Genomic DNA, 15,404 nt, shown 5'->3' with positions numbered 1-15,404 from the left:
CTCACGATACATGGCCCCATTCATTCTTTCCTTTACACGGATCAGTCGTCCTGGTCCCTTTGCAGAAAAACAGCCCCAAAGCATGATGTTTCCACCCCATGCTTCACAGTAGGTATGGTGTTCTTTGGATGCAACTCAGCATTCTTTGTCCGCCAAACACAACGAGGAGTTTTTACCAAAATGTTATATTTTGGTTTCATCTGACCATATGACATTCTCCCAATCTTCTTCTGGATCATCCAAATACTCTCTAGCAAATTTCAGACGGGCCTGGACATGTGTCCCCCTGCTTAAGGCAGTACGTCTGGCACCACAGGATTTGAGTCCCTGGCGGCGTAGTGTGTTACTGATGGTAGGCTTTGTTACTTTGGTCCCAGCTCTCTGCAGGTCATTCACTAGGTCCCCCCGTGTGGTTCTGGGATGTTTGCTCACCGTTCTTGTGATCATTTTGACCCCACGGGGTGAGATCTTGCGTGGAGCCCCAGATCGAGGGACATTATCAGTGGTCTTGTATGTCTTCCATTTCCTAATAATTGCTCCCACAGTTGATTTCTTCAAACCAAGCTGCTTACCTATTGCAGATTCAGTCTTCCCAGCCTGGTGCAGGTCTACAATTTTGTTTCTGGTGTCCTTTGACAGCTCTTTGGTCTTGGCCATAGTGGAGTTTGGAGTGTGACTGTTTGAGGTTGTGGTCAGGTGTCTTTTATACTGATAACAAGTTCAAACAGGTGCCATTAATACAGGTAACGAGTGGAGGACAGAGGAGCCTCTTAAAGAAGTTGTTACAGGTCTGTGAGAGCCAGAAATCTTGCTTGTTTGGTGACCAAATACTTATTTTCCACCATCATTTGCAAATAAATTCATTAAAAATCCTACAATGTGATTTTCTGCATTTTGTTTTTCTCATTTTGTCTGTCATAGTTGAAGTCTACCTATGATGGAAATTACAGGCCTCTCATCTTTTTAAGTGGGAGAACTTGCACAATTGGTGGCTGACTAAATACTTTTTTGCCCCACTGTATATATACAGTATATCAAAAGTGAGTACACCTCACATTTTTGTAAATATTTGAGTATATCTTTTCATGTGACAACATTGAAGAAATGACACTTTGCTACAATGTAAAGTAGTGAGTGTACAGCTTGTATAACAGTGTAAATTTGCTGTCCCCTCAAAATAACTCAACACACAGCCATTAATGTCTTTCTTCACCATGTTGACTAACCCTTTTAGCATGTGCTTGGCATCAACATTGTAATTAATTGAGCATCTGTTAGCATGTTTGTCTTTTCAGTGGTAATATGCAAGGTATAATTGTGTATCCAGATGTAAAGCATGTGCTACAAAGACCTTATTTTCTGACCTGTTTGTTTTGATGCTTTTGTTTTTCAGGAGATGGAGAGGAAAGTCCAGAATTTCATTACATTCCTGTGAGACAGCCAGGTTTACCCTGAACACACACACTCAAGCGGGACAGAGACAAGCCTTTGAGCCAAGTACTTACACACAGAGCAAATATAGAGCCCTGGTCTTAACATGAACGACAGAACGGGAAGACTTTTCTATGGTGCTATAGTCTCAGGTACCCTGGTCGGACCCAAATCCAGTCAACAACCAAACAGACTCCTGGACACGTACACACGAACGGTGAAACGGACATTCCTGGTGCTATTCAGGTGCTATCCTAATCCTTGCTGCTGTTGGGAGTAACTTGGAAACTAACCAACAAAACAGATTGGGTGATGTCATATCTCAACGACGGCCTACTTTTAAACTGGGCACACAGTAATCCCATTCACAGATTGTCACCAGCAGTGTGCGTATGTGCAGTTAGAGACAGTCTCCTGTCTTGTCACCATTGCTGAGCCCATGTCATCTCTCAGTACGCTAGTGAATCAAGATTATAGGCCAGTCATCTCATAGATACAACAGCTTACAGATCATACTGAGTCATTAAAACAGTTTGGTTTGAATAGCCTCTGGATCTAATCAATTATGATTTTTTTTTATTTTATAACCACCGTTCTCGCTCCAAACATTGTCCAATGTACATTGAAATGTTTTTAACATGACCATACTGTAGGGTAAAGTTGGCACTGCTGGGCTAGAATCAATTTCCAGCATGTACATGCGTTACAAAAACATCAAATCCCCATTAATAAGGGTGTTACTGAAATGCATCAATGGGAACTGAGGAAGCATTTGTTCGAGGTTTGCAGTGAACATCAAAATAACATTCATTGCTATGACTGATAAGTCTTGTCAAACAGATTGATGTGCTGCATCACAGTTCTGTGTAAAAAACACACAAGCTGTGCCCTGCTAATTTTTATTTCCTGTCAATCCACACCTAACTGGAGTAACTCAAATTAAATTGGACACCTTTTGTAATTCGCACTGCCTAGCATGTGCTTTATTTTACCCCCAATTAACTTTCCTAAAGAACAGCTGTTAAGGTTTTTATCAACTGCTCTGTTCCATGTAATGCTGGATGTAGAAGTTCCCCTTAACTAACCACGTATCTAGGATCAAATGACCAAACTCTCAAGCCTAACTTTAACCTTGACAGTGGTGATATTAATCTGATCCAGGACCAGTGGATAGAAGTCTACAGTAGGAAAGCAGATCTGTCTTTTCCTGCCCACATGAGTAAAAATGTATTTTATTATTACTTTCATGTCAACGGATGCCACAAATTAGTCACAGCAAAAGTGGTGCCAAGTTTCCGTGACAGTTTTTAGTCGACATTCATAGGAAATAAATCTTAACTCTATAAAGATTTAGATAAGGAACTTACGGTTGGCTATGTATTATGTTGTGCATTTGATTCAGAAAAAAAAAAAAAATTATATTGTATGATACATTGGAAACAATGTTTTGAATTGTTTGTGACGCTTCTGACCATGAACAAGGCCATTCAAGGCAGTGCTCTGTTGAGGTATAAAACAGCATTCTATCGTTTGAATTATTTTGTTGATGCTTTTTATTGTCTGTCTAGTAGGAGGGGTGTAATTAGCTATAGCCAGCCCATCCATGTTCACCTTGTGGTAAAGAAATGCATTTTTGTTTTTCAACTTTTTCTGGTCTTTCCTTGGCCATAGATGGATCCATGTTTTGACGAGATGTGGCCAGCCTCAGTCTTTTACATTCACAGTTAAAAGGGGGACTCCGATATGACATGGTTGCAGAAAGTACACCGCAACAACTAAAAGTGTTATAGCACAAGGCTCATCTTCTCCACTGTTTTGGTGCTGTGAAGCAGATACTGTGTGTGAGCGAAGTCTTGCGTCTCACTCATCTCAATATCTGCGACAGTGAAATTTGTCTGTCTACCTTTTAATGCCAGGGTTCTTCAGGTCCTGGAGAACTACTAGGCATGCAGGCTTTTGTTCCAACCAAATCGTCATGGTGTTCCTCAGGCTTGACTACGATTGGGCAGTAACAGAATCCCGTATGCCTCGTACTTCTCCAGGATTGGAGAGCCCTGCTTTTATGCTGATCCTAACTCCACATCTGCCTTCTCTTGGAGTGCCAGGTGAAGATTTAACAATTAAAATAAACATATGCAAACTGGCATTGGAATACTGCAGAGATAGAGAAACAAAGCTACCTCAGCTTAATTTATTTTAATGCTAATAAGACAAACTGTTTACTGGGTGCAAACAGTATTTTGCCATGTTCTAAACTATTGTCGCAACACTCGGTACAGCTAAGGTACTGGATAATCAGTTCTGTGGCTGCTTCGGTAACCCAACAGTTTGTTTGGTTGGTTCTCACCTTGTTCAGTTTTTTTGTCTATTGCATTTGAGCCGAGACGAAACATACAGCATTTAATTTCAAGGGAATGTCAAACTGTATATTTCAGTTCTGTAGACCGAGACGTCCTAAGATTGCTTTCCTTTCAGATCGTACTACTACACATATTCGCTAGTGTTGTCCATCAAGCCACAATCTCCTTTTTTTTCATTTGAGGGTAATTGTTTTTGTAGACTTGAATCTCCTTCTCGTGGTGATTTTAAATTTGTATTTTATTTATTAATAATTAGACATGTTTTTACGTCTATCCATTAAACAAATTGGCAATAGTTGTTACTCGGTTATGAGTTTAGTGCTGAAGTGAGGTAGCGGACTAGCGTGTATTGGAGAATAAAGAAGTTTACAGGTGTCTCAGGTTTCTTCAGGCTACACATGACCTTTCAACTTTCCTATTTATTCCATTGTGGTGTTTGTTTTTCTTTAGTTTTGTGGTTGTGGACTGTGGTATACCTGGATGAGGCTAACGTTGACTTAATGGAATTTTTACATCAAAACAATAGTGTGTATCTTATTCACGTTGCTGACACAATTTGGCAAGCATCTGTCAAAGTTTGTCAGCAATTTTTGTCCCTTAAGAATTGGGTTTCAAAATGTCATACATTTTTTTTCATCCTCTCCTTGTTCTTTTCTTTACAAACAACCAATTTTTGTCTGGTAGTTAAAGATTATTTAGTCCAGTATGCACAATTTTCCATCACTACTTACTGAGTTTCTCGTGGGATTTATTTAGTAGATTTTGTTTTCGTAGCCTCACCATGTTTAATGAACATCCTCTTCCCCATCAAATGTTACTTTGGTGCAAGTTATTTGAGAGAAACTTTTACTGTATTTCTAAAAACTGCTGTGATATACTTGAATAAAGGTGCAAATTGTACTTTGTCAAGTTTTCATTCCCTCAATACTGGATGACCTTAATTGAGCAGTGTACCTGCCTGTCAAAGGACTGAACATACTCAGTTTGGCTTTGAAACTGAATCCTTTTACTTATAGGTTGTGAAGAGGTTAGCTATACGCCTCAGTTTGATTGCTCGGTTCAAAGAACCACTCACTCTACAAGGCTTTATTTATAAGACCGTATCAAGACATCTTCTGGCATAATGGCTTGTTTCACTCAAACAAAAATTACAACAGTTATCATGGTATATGTATTATATTTCAATAATAACATTTGTTAACTTCTCCATTTGGGGACAGACAAACCTTGGCCAAACTTGCAAACATCAGAACAAGTTTTAAAGTAGCATTCTATCAGATAATGGTTCTTGCTATTCGGGAAGTCCCTAGCAGTACCCATCAGAACCTGGCACACGTTAGTCCTATGCTTGCTAATCTCACCAAGTGGTAGGCTGATACAGGAAATAATCAAAGCTCAAACTTTTTTTCTCCACAGACCAATGGCATTTTGTAAAATAGGTAAACCTGGCCACCAGAGGGAAATATTTTTGTTTCCCTTCACTCGGTCTGTGTATAGTGTCAATATTGCATCCTTGACTAGGCTGCGAACTCGTACGTCCTTTCACAACAAAGATGGAGATTTATGCAAGTGGATATTCGTACATTGTAAAGAATGTCTATAATTGGTGCACTGAGGCGGTAAGCACAGAGACTAAGATATTATAGCTGCTGGTTCAAATCCCCCGGGGCAAGGTTTTTATGCGAAAAAAACGCTCCACTGTTGGTCCTCGAGTCAAATAATGCATATGTGTCTAAGTAGATTCTAAAAATGCATGTACATATAGGCTTACACGTCTATGGAATCAAATTATTTATGTATCGATGCCAGTAGCCTATGTGTTGGTCTGCAAGAGAGACTTCAACAAGAAGCTCCCCAGTCATAGACTGTTCTCTCTACTACCGCAGTGCCATGACTTGGCCTGTGGGTAAGGTTTATGCCCCCCCATAAATACTTTTCTCCCTTCTCTCTCGACTCTACTGAAGGACTCTTGAATAGCCTTTGTTAAACAGAGTCTGGGAACGTCAAACTGGGGCGGGGGAGGAACCAGTTGGAAATATGCATTGGTACTTAATGAATGTCAGTTTGGTTGTCAACTAGAATGTGTAATCAGGTTCACATAAGTGTTGTGCAATTTAAATGTTTGAATGTGAAAAGATTAAATGTAATTTTAGCTTCCAAATGAGAGAATTGGGTTTTCATAAGGTTAGAGCTCTGCTCAAATCAGTGGCCTGCCCCTGTGAAGAGACATGGTTATAAACACAATTTTCAGGTGAGACTGAAATAAGGTGACGATTAATATTGACTGCTATTGATGTAAAATATTACTAGGTCTTTCAGAGTTTATTCGGAAGATAACAGCTCTATAAACACTTTCGTGGTGCCCCGGCTTTCTAGTTAATTACATTTACATGATTAGCTCAATCAGGTAATATTAATTAAAGAGAGAGGATTTTATAGAATAGCATGTCATATCACTTAATCCGGCATAGACAAAGACACGACATAAGTCTAGGACAAAAAGGCTTCTCAACAGTTTTTACTCCCAAGCCATAAGACTGAACAGGTAATCAAATGGCTAACTAGGCTATCTGCATTGTGTCCCGCCACCCACCAACCCCTCTTTTACGCCACTGCTACTCTGTTCATCATATGCATAGTCACTTTAACCATATCTACATACTACCTCAAATCAGCTTGACTAACCGGTGTCTGTGTATAGCCTCACTACTGTATATAGCCTGTCTTTACGGTTTTATTTCTTTACTTACCTATTGTTCACCGAATACCATTTTTGCACTATTGGTTAGAGCCGGTAAGTAAGCATTTCACTACGGTCTACACCTGTTGTATTCGGCGCACGTGACAAACTTTGATTTGAAATGTATACGTGAACTTAATTTACAAGGTTTTGGCTGCACTTCAACTTCTCTTCAAAACATGTTAAATGTAATTCTACAGTTCAAAGGAAAAAAACGACATCTCAACTGCAAAAATCACCAAGAGTCAGGCTCAACACCCTGACAACACTGAGCTAAACATCAAGTAACATTTTTGTTAACGTGTTTTAGTCAATTTGATTAGCAGATGGTGCTAATGACTGCTGTAAAAGGACACTCGTGGAAAAGTGTTCCATCAAGCCCAACTGCGTTAACGACAGTGGAGGCTGCTGAGGGGAGGACAGCTCGTAATGGCTAGAAAGGAGCTAATGGAATGGCATCAAACACATGGAACCCATGTATTTGATACCATTCCACTCCAGCCATTAACACGAGCCTATCCTCACCAATTAAGGTGCCACCAACCTGTGGTCAACGATATTCATTGGAATTAGAACCAGACATCATCATGGCCACCTGGAGATGGGTGTGTGCTAGTAGGTCTGGACAGGTGTGATGGAGTTGATGTATTGTTTTGAAAACAAATCAAATCATACCAATTTTCTTTTTAATAATCACGGCCACCAGGTGAGGTTCGCATAGGGCTACATTTGTCAGGTTATGAAATGGTAACAGCTAACATGTAACCTTAGATTACGTGCAACTATGTCAACAAGTGTAAGCATCAGCCAAATAAAATGGAACTAAAACACGAGGCTCGATTCAATCTGTAAAGCTGAAGCGTAACAGCTTCCGGGACAGAAATGTTAAGGTAATTTCCGACTGAGCCGACATGAAACGTGAATGCAGTCTCCGCTTGTAAAGCTGAACTTCCGCGACGCGGATTGAATAGAGCCATTAAACGTTTTCTAATAGTCGCAAGTATGGCCCCACCATTTTCAGTCCAACCTATCAAGTTTTTTTCTAAAAACATTTATACAGAATCACCTTCAGGTTTTAAAATATACATTTTTCCTTCCCATATTTACAGAATGTCCCCAAAACCCTCATCCATATCCCACCCACCCAACAATGATATACAAATATAAAACAAAAGGATGGAACAAAAACAAAGATGGAGGATAAACATAAATCTAGTGAAACATTTTGATCCTTGGAGCCACTGGTGGTTATTGTGCTTTGGCTGTGTGGAGGAGAAATGCCCCATTGTAGTGTCTTTCTCAGACTCTGGGATGTCGTGATACAGGGATTCCCTCTCTGCCATTCCCAGGTAAGTCATCTGCCAACAGTGATGTTTCTGGCCCAAAAAGAGACTAAGTATCCAACGTGTCCTTTTAAACCGAGGGCGAAACAACATCTGTACAAAAAACAAGGCTCCTCACTCATCAGCTGTGGCTCTCTCGTCACAGATTTTTGTTTCTAAAACCCTGTGGACTTCCTTATCTCGCCACTGTCCCTTTAAGCACTGAGACATCTGCCCAGTTCTCCTGTTCTTCAAATGCCACTACTGAATGTCCTCATAAACCAAGGGAGCCCTCTGATTTGGAAAGAAGTTCCTCACGAACAGAAACCACTAGAGGAGTCACAGAACAAAGACTGGGATGGTTTTTAACATACTTGAGTCACAAACACATAACAGGTAAGGGCCTTTCAATTGAGGCGATGGAACTAAATTAACTATTTGTATGAAACGGAAGAGGAGTTAGCAAGAAGTTGGGAACAACAAACCAAGGAGCTTTTGTCTCGAGTGGCCCTGTGTCTATTTTATTGGGGGGGGGGGGAGAGATAAGCTACACTATATGATACATACAGTAGCTTAGGCACCAGTACCTGACATGGCCAAGTGGTTCAAGATACAGTAAGATGCCTACATTCTGCACAGGGGGTTGATGGGGGACTGAAGGGGTGGGGTGGGGGGGTAAAGACAACAACACTGGCATCAAGTCCCGATTGGGTTTTAGTTGGATAGTCCAGCGGTGCTGACCGATCGACCCCCAAAAGCTGCACACAGAGTGTCCTGTCCTAACCAGACCAAAACGGTCAGGGGGGAGTTTTCCCGATAGCTTCATAGCTAACATGACACTTAGTTTGTCTCGATAACCCAGCACCACAGCAGAGGGAGACTAACAATAATTGTAAATGTTTGACAGTTCTGGGGGAAAAGTGAACAAAATTCACCAAATGAACCTGAAGCACTTTGCTCTTCTACAAGAGGCATGGGTCTGGGTTGTCCAGAGAAAATAAAGCCACATTGGCTACAAAGCTTTCAGGAAACTCATTCATCACTGAACCGATCTCAGCCACTCTGGATGTACTTCTTGATGACGACACAGCCGTGTCTGAAGAGAGGGCAGGGCAGCGACTGGAGGAGCGTCCAGTTGTTGGTGTGGGGGTCAAAGATCTCCATGTTGCCCAGGGCAGGACCCTCGCTGCTCACAATGCCCCCCGTTGCGTAGATCTTACCATCCAGGATCACCGCACTGCAGAGAGAAACATTGAAAGACTTACATTTAGTCATTTATCAGACACTCTTATCCAGTGCCTTACAGGAGAAATTAAGATTAAGTGCCTTGCTCAAGGGCACGTCGGCTTGGGGATTTCAACGCTCCCATTCCAATACGCCCATCTTTTGGAGAATACAATATAGCTCAGTATTTGTATTACTGAGGTAGCCTAGTGGTTAGAGCGTTGGGCCAGTAACCGAAAGGTAAGTTAAAAAGCTGATAAGGTAAAAATCTGTCGTTCTGCTTCTGATCGTGGCAGTTAACCCACTGGGCGCCCTGGATGTCGATTATGGCAGCCGCCCGCACCGCTCTGATTCAGAGGGGTTGGGTTAAATGCGGAAGACACATTTCAGTTTAATACATTCAGTTGTACAACTGACTAGGTTTAACCCCATTATTTATTTTACACAGTCTTTATTTATCAAGGGTGTCAATTATGGACCTGACTGTATGTTACAGTGTATATATACAGTACCAGTCAAAAGTTTGGACACACCTACTCATTCAAGGTTTTCTTTTTGTTGTTTTTTTCACAATTTTCTACATTGTAGAATAATAGTGAAGATATCAAAACTATTAAATAACACATATGGAATCAAATAGTAACCAAAAAAAGTGTTTAAAAATATTAAAAAATATTTTATATTCTTCAAAGTAGCCATCCTTTGCCTTTATGACAGCAGTGCACACTCTTGGCATTCTCTCAACCAGCGTCATGAGGTAGTCACCTGGAATGCATTTCAATTAACAGGTGTGCCTTGTTAAAAGCAACAACAACAAAAAAAATTAAGAACTTTGAACGTTTCGTCAAGTGCAGTCGCAAAATGAGGACCACCACAGTAGAGGAAGACACAGAGTTACCTCTGCTGCAGAGGATGAGTTAATTAGAGTTACCAGCCTCAGATTGTAGCCCAAATAAATGCTTCACAGAGTTCAAGTAACAGACATCTCAACATCAACTATTCAAAGGAGACTGAGTGGTCGAAAAAACCACTACTAAAGGACACCAATAATAAGAAGAGATTTGCCCTGCCAAGAAACACGAGCAATGGACATTAGACCAGTCGAAATCTGTCTTTTGGTCTGATGAGTCCAAATTTGAGATTTTTGGTTCCAACCGCCATATCTTTGTGAGACGCAGAGTAGATGAACGGATGATCTCTGCATGTGTGGTTCCCACCGTGAAGCATGGTGGTGGTGGTGTGGGGGTGCTTCGTTGGTGACACTGTCAGTGATGTATTTAGAATTCAAAGCACACTTAACCAGCATGGCTACCACAGCAGTCTGCAGCAATACCCCATCCCATCTGGTTTGCGCTTAGTGGGACTTTCATTTGTTTTTCAACAGGACAATGACCCAAAACACACCTCCAGGCTGTGTAAGGGCTATTTGACCAAGGAGAGTGATGGAGTGCTGCATCAGATGACCTGGCCTCCACAATCACCTGACCTCACCCCAATTGAGATGGTTTGAGATGAGTTGGACCACAGAGTGAAGGAAAAGCAGCCAACAAGTGCTCAGCATATGTGGGAATTCCTTCAAGACTGTTGGAAAAGCATTACTCATGAAGATGGTTGAGAGAATGTCAAGAGTGTGAAAGCAGTCATCAAGGCAAAGGGTGACCACTTTGAAGAATCTTAACTATAAAATATATTTAGATTTTTTAAAACACCTTTTTGTTTACTACATGATTCCATGTGTGTTATTATGTTATTTCATAGTTTTGATGTCTTCACTATTATTCTACAATGAAGAAAATAGAAAAACCCTTGAATGAGTAGATGTGTCCAAACTTTTGACTGGTATGGTATATAAACTCAGCAAAAAAAGAAACGTCCTCTCACTGTTGACTGCGTTTATTTTCAGCAAACTTAACATGTATAACTATTTGAATGAACATAACAAGATTCAACAACTGACTAACAAAAATTGAATAATGTGTCCCTGAACAAAGGGGGGGTCAAAATCAAAAGTAACAATCAGTATCTGGTGTGGCCACCAGCTGCATTAAGTACTGTAGTGAATCTCCTCCTCATGGACTGCACCAGATTTGCCAGTTCTTGCTGTGAGATGTTACCCCACTCTTCCACCTGCAAGTTCCAGGACATTTCTGGGGTCCAACAGGTCCCAGACGTGCTCAATGCGATTGAGATCCGGGCTCTTCGCTGGCCATGGCAGAACACTGACATTCCTGTCTTGCAGGAAATCACGCACAGAACGAGCAGTATGGCTGATGGATTGTCATGCTGGAGGGTCAAGTCAGGATGAGCCTGCAAGAATGGTACCACATGAGGGAAGAGGATGTCTTCCCTGTAACGCACAGCGTTGAGGTTGACAAGCTCAGTCCGATGATGCTGTGACACACCGCCCAGAGTTCAGAGTACAGGCCTCGGTGTAACGTTCATTCCTTCAACAATAAAAAAGCGAATCCGACCATCAGCCCTGGTGAGACAAAACCGCGACTCGTCAGTGAAGAGCACTTTTTGCCAGTCCTGTCTGGTCCAGCGACGGTGGGTTTGTGCCCATAGGCGACGATGTTGCCGGTGATGTCTGGTGAGGACCTGCCTTCTCGTCCTCTTGCTCAGGTGTGTACCGGGGCCTCCCACTCCACTTAATATTCTGGTTAGAGGCAGTTTGCGCTGTTCTGATAAGGGAGTAGTACACAGCGTTGTACGAGATCTTCAGTTTCTTGGCAATTTCTCTCATGGAAAAGCCTTACGAGTTTCAGAAGAAAGGTCTTTGTTTCTGGCCATTTTGAGACTGTAATCGAATCCACAAATGCTGATGCTCCAGATACTCAACTAGTCTAAAGGCGGCCAGTTGTATTGATTCTTTAATCAAATCAACAGTTTTCATCTGTGCTAACATAATTGCAAAAGGGTTTTCTAATGATCAATTTGCCTTTTAAAATGATAAACTTGGATTAGCTAACACAAGGTGCCATTGAAACACAGGAGTGATGGATGCTGATAATGGTCCTCTGTACGCCTATGTACAGTTGAAGTCAGAAGTTTACATAGACTTAGGTTGGAGTCACTAAAACTTGTTTTTCAACCACTCCACAAATTTCTTGTTAACAAACTATAGTTTTGGCAAGTCGGTTAGGGCATCTACTTTGTGCATGACACAAGTGATTTTTCTAACAATTGTTAACAGACAGATTATTTCACTTATAATTCACTGTATCAGAATTCCAGTGGGTCAGAAGTTTACATACACCAAGTTGACTGTGCCTTTAAACAGCTTAGAAAATTCCAGAAAATGATGTCATGGCTTTAGAAGCTTCTGATAGGCTAATTGACATCATTTGAGTCAATTGGAGCAGTAACTGTGGATGTATTTCAAGGGCTACCTTCAAACTCAGTGCCTCTTTGCTTGACATCATGGGAAAATCAAAAGAAATCAGCCAAGACCTCAGACAAAAAATTGTAGACCTCCACAAGTCTGGTTCATCCATGGGAGCAATTTCCAAATGCCTGAAGGTACCATGTTCATCTGTACAAACAATAGTACGAAGGTATAAACACCATGGGACCACGCAGCCGTCAAACCGCTCAGGAAGGAGACACGTTCTGTCTCCTAGAGATGAACGTACTTTGTTGCGAAAATTGCAAATCAATCCCAGAACAACAGCAAAGGACCTTGTGAAGATGCTGGAGTAAACAGGGACAAAAGTATCTATATCCACAGTAAAACGAGTCCTATATCGACAAAACCTGAAAGGCCGCTCAGCAAGGAAGAAACCACTTCTCCAAAACCGCCATAAAAAAGACAGACTACAGTTTGCAACTGCACATAGGGACAAAAGTCCTCTGGTCAGATGAAACAAAAATAGAACTGTTTGGCCATAATGACCATCGTTATGTTTGGAGGAAAAGGCGGGGAGGCTTGCAAGCCGAAGAACACCATCCCAACCGTAAAGCACGTCATGTTGTGGGGGTGCTTTGCTGCAGGAGGGACTGGTGCACTTCACAAAATAGATGGCATCATGAGGGAGGGAAAAGTATGTGGATATATTGAAGCAACATCTCAAGACATCAGTCAAGTTAAAGCTTGGTCGCAAATGGACAATGACCCCAAGCATACTTCCAAAGTTGTGACAAAATGGCATAAGGACAACAAAGTCAAGGCATTGGAGTGGCCATCACAGAGCCCTGACCTCAATCCTATACAAAATTTGTGGGATGAACTGAAAAAGCGTGTGCAAGGAGGCCTACAAACCTGACTCAGTTACACCAGCTCTGTCAGGAGGAATGGGCCAAAATTCACCCAACTTATTGTGGGAAGCTTGTGGAAGGCTACCCGACACGTTTGACCCAAGTTAAACAATTTAAAGGCAATGTTACCAAATACTAATTGAGTGTATATACACTTCTGAACCACTGGGAATGTGATGAAAGAAATAAAAGCTGAAATAAATCATTCTCTCAACTATTATTCTGACATTTCACATTCTTAAAATAAAGTGGTGATCCGAACTAACCTATTTGTACTTGGATTAAATGTCAGGAATTGTGAAAAACTGAGTTTAAATGTGTTTGGCTAAGGTGTATGTAAACTTCCGACTTCAGCTGTAGATATCCCATAAAAAAATAGCTATAGCTATAGCTACAATAGTCATTTACAACATTAACAATGTATTTCTGATCAATTTTATGTTATTTTAATGGAAAAAAATTGCTTTTCTTTCAAAAACAAGGAAATGTATAAGTGACCCCAAACTTTTGAACGGTAGTGTGTGTATGTATATATATACAAATAAACATCACCACTGTAACCAGCCTGTTCATGGTGTAAAAATTAATTAAACATCAGAGAGAGGAGAGAGGAGAGAAAGAGGAGAGGAGAGAGAGAGGAGAGAGGAAGAGAGGAAGAGAGGAGAGATAGAGAGAGAGAGGAGAGAAGGAGAGAGAGAGAGAGAGAGGAGAGAGAGAGAGAGAGAGGAGAGAAGGAGAGAGAGAGAGATGAGAGAAGGAGAGAGGAGAGAGAGAGAGAGAGAGAGAGAGAGGAAGCAGAGAGAAGCAGAGCGAGATAGTCTGATCACTGAACTTGTTGCTGTGAAGGGATATTACTTTGTCACATTCTCTCGACATGACAACATCGCTTTCCGAGAGAGATCATAATTAAAATGTGCCTTTGTGGAGGGAGAGAAAAGTTATGAAAAATATCTTTACAAATGTGCTCATCTGATGTGGGGAACAGAAACAGGAGGAGTGTGTGTGTGTGTGTGTGTGTGTGTGTGTGTGTGTGTGTGTGTGTGTGTGTGTGTGTGTGTGTGTGTGTGTGTGTGTGTGTGTGTGGTGTGTGTGTGTGTGGGGGGGGGGGGGGAGGAGGATTAACACTTAACAGCTATAAACTGATTACAGTTTTGTAATCCCACTGGGGGCTGGAGCAATCTATATTTACATAAGGTACACACACAGCTGATTGATACACAAACTCACAGCCCACAAAAACAAACATCACTGAGAGACACACACCATGAGATTATTACATAAAGAGTAAATCCAGTCAGAAAAAAAGCACAGCTGACCCAGAAGGAACACAGTGCTGGCTAAAGCCCAATTTGGCTGTTAAAGATAAACAAGGAGAATTCAGCCAAGGACACGGAAAAGTAAAAACGAAGTGTCCAGTTTAGTTTATAATGACTGCTGGCGCATAGAGCTGAGTGTGTGTGTGTGTGTGTGTTCACCCAGCACCAGTCTTATTCAGTCAGACCTAGGTAAAAGCTAAATGTAGTGGAACAGCTGCTGGTGTATGTGGGAATAGTTTAGCAATAATAACCTCTGGATCGCTGTCTTCCCAAATGTATTTCTGAGTATCTGTCTAGGGTGTATTCTATGCACTGGGCCCCAAAGTTTGGGACTATACAGACATGTGACTTGACTTGGAATCTACAGCATATGACTTCAGACTTGACTCATATTCCTGCTTAATTACTTTTTGACAAAATGTTTTTTGGAGACTGAATAAAACAATTCTAGCAGGATTCCTGTAGGAAGTTTGCATTCCTGTACTGACCCCTAACTTACAAACATTTATGGTGGTGGTTCATGCCGCCCCCTACAGTGGTTCATGCTAACCCTTTACCTGCAGAACTGTCGTGAGTGGTTCATATTGGTTCTTACCTGCAGAACTGTCGTGAGTGGTTCATATTGGATCATATGGCTTCTTACCTGCAGAACTGCCGTGAGTGGTTCATATTGGATCATATGGCTTCTTACCCGCAGAACTGTCGTGAGTGGTTCATATGGGTTCTTACCCGCAGAACTGTCATGAGTGGTTCATAT

General features: G+C 41.4%; 2 protein-coding genes across 6 annotated transcripts in view; one reads left to right on the top strand and one right to left on the bottom strand.

Annotated features, from left to right (window-relative positions):
* The window catches only part of LOC110529879 (ATPase family AAA domain containing 2B), a 122,997-nt gene extending 118,306 nt beyond the window's left edge, over nucleotides 1-4,691 (top strand). For all 5 annotated transcript variants that reach the window (XR_005052871.2, XR_005052870.2, XM_036985427.2 and 2 more), the window contains one exon: nucleotides 1,394-4,691. Coding sequence is in view for 3 of the 5 variants with exons in the window: in XM_036985427.2 (XP_036841322.2) it covers nucleotides 1,394-1,435 (42 nt within the window). In the remaining 2 variants the exon portion in view is untranslated. The remainder of the gene's footprint in view (nucleotides 1-1,393) is intronic.
* Nucleotides 4,692-7,200: 2,509 nt separating this feature from the next.
* LOC110530907 (kelch-like protein 29) overlaps nucleotides 7,201-15,404 on the bottom strand; it is a 331,159-nt gene continuing 322,955 nt past the window's right edge. Inside the window, exon 15 of the mRNA XM_036985426.2 lies at nucleotides 7,201-9,090. Coding sequence (XP_036841321.1) covers nucleotides 8,907-9,090 — 184 coding nt within the window. The 3' untranslated portion in view covers nucleotides 7,201-8,906. The remainder of the gene's footprint in view (nucleotides 9,091-15,404) is intronic.

The sequence above is a fragment of the Oncorhynchus mykiss genome, chromosome 8, assembly GCF_057628025.1.
Source record: "Oncorhynchus mykiss isolate SJ-2025 chromosome 8, ASM5762802v1, whole genome shotgun sequence".
NCBI lineage: Eukaryota > Metazoa > Chordata > Actinopteri > Salmoniformes > Salmonidae > Oncorhynchus > Oncorhynchus mykiss.
Note: the sequence above shows the minus strand (reverse complement) of the source record. Positions and strands in the feature narration are given on the sequence as shown.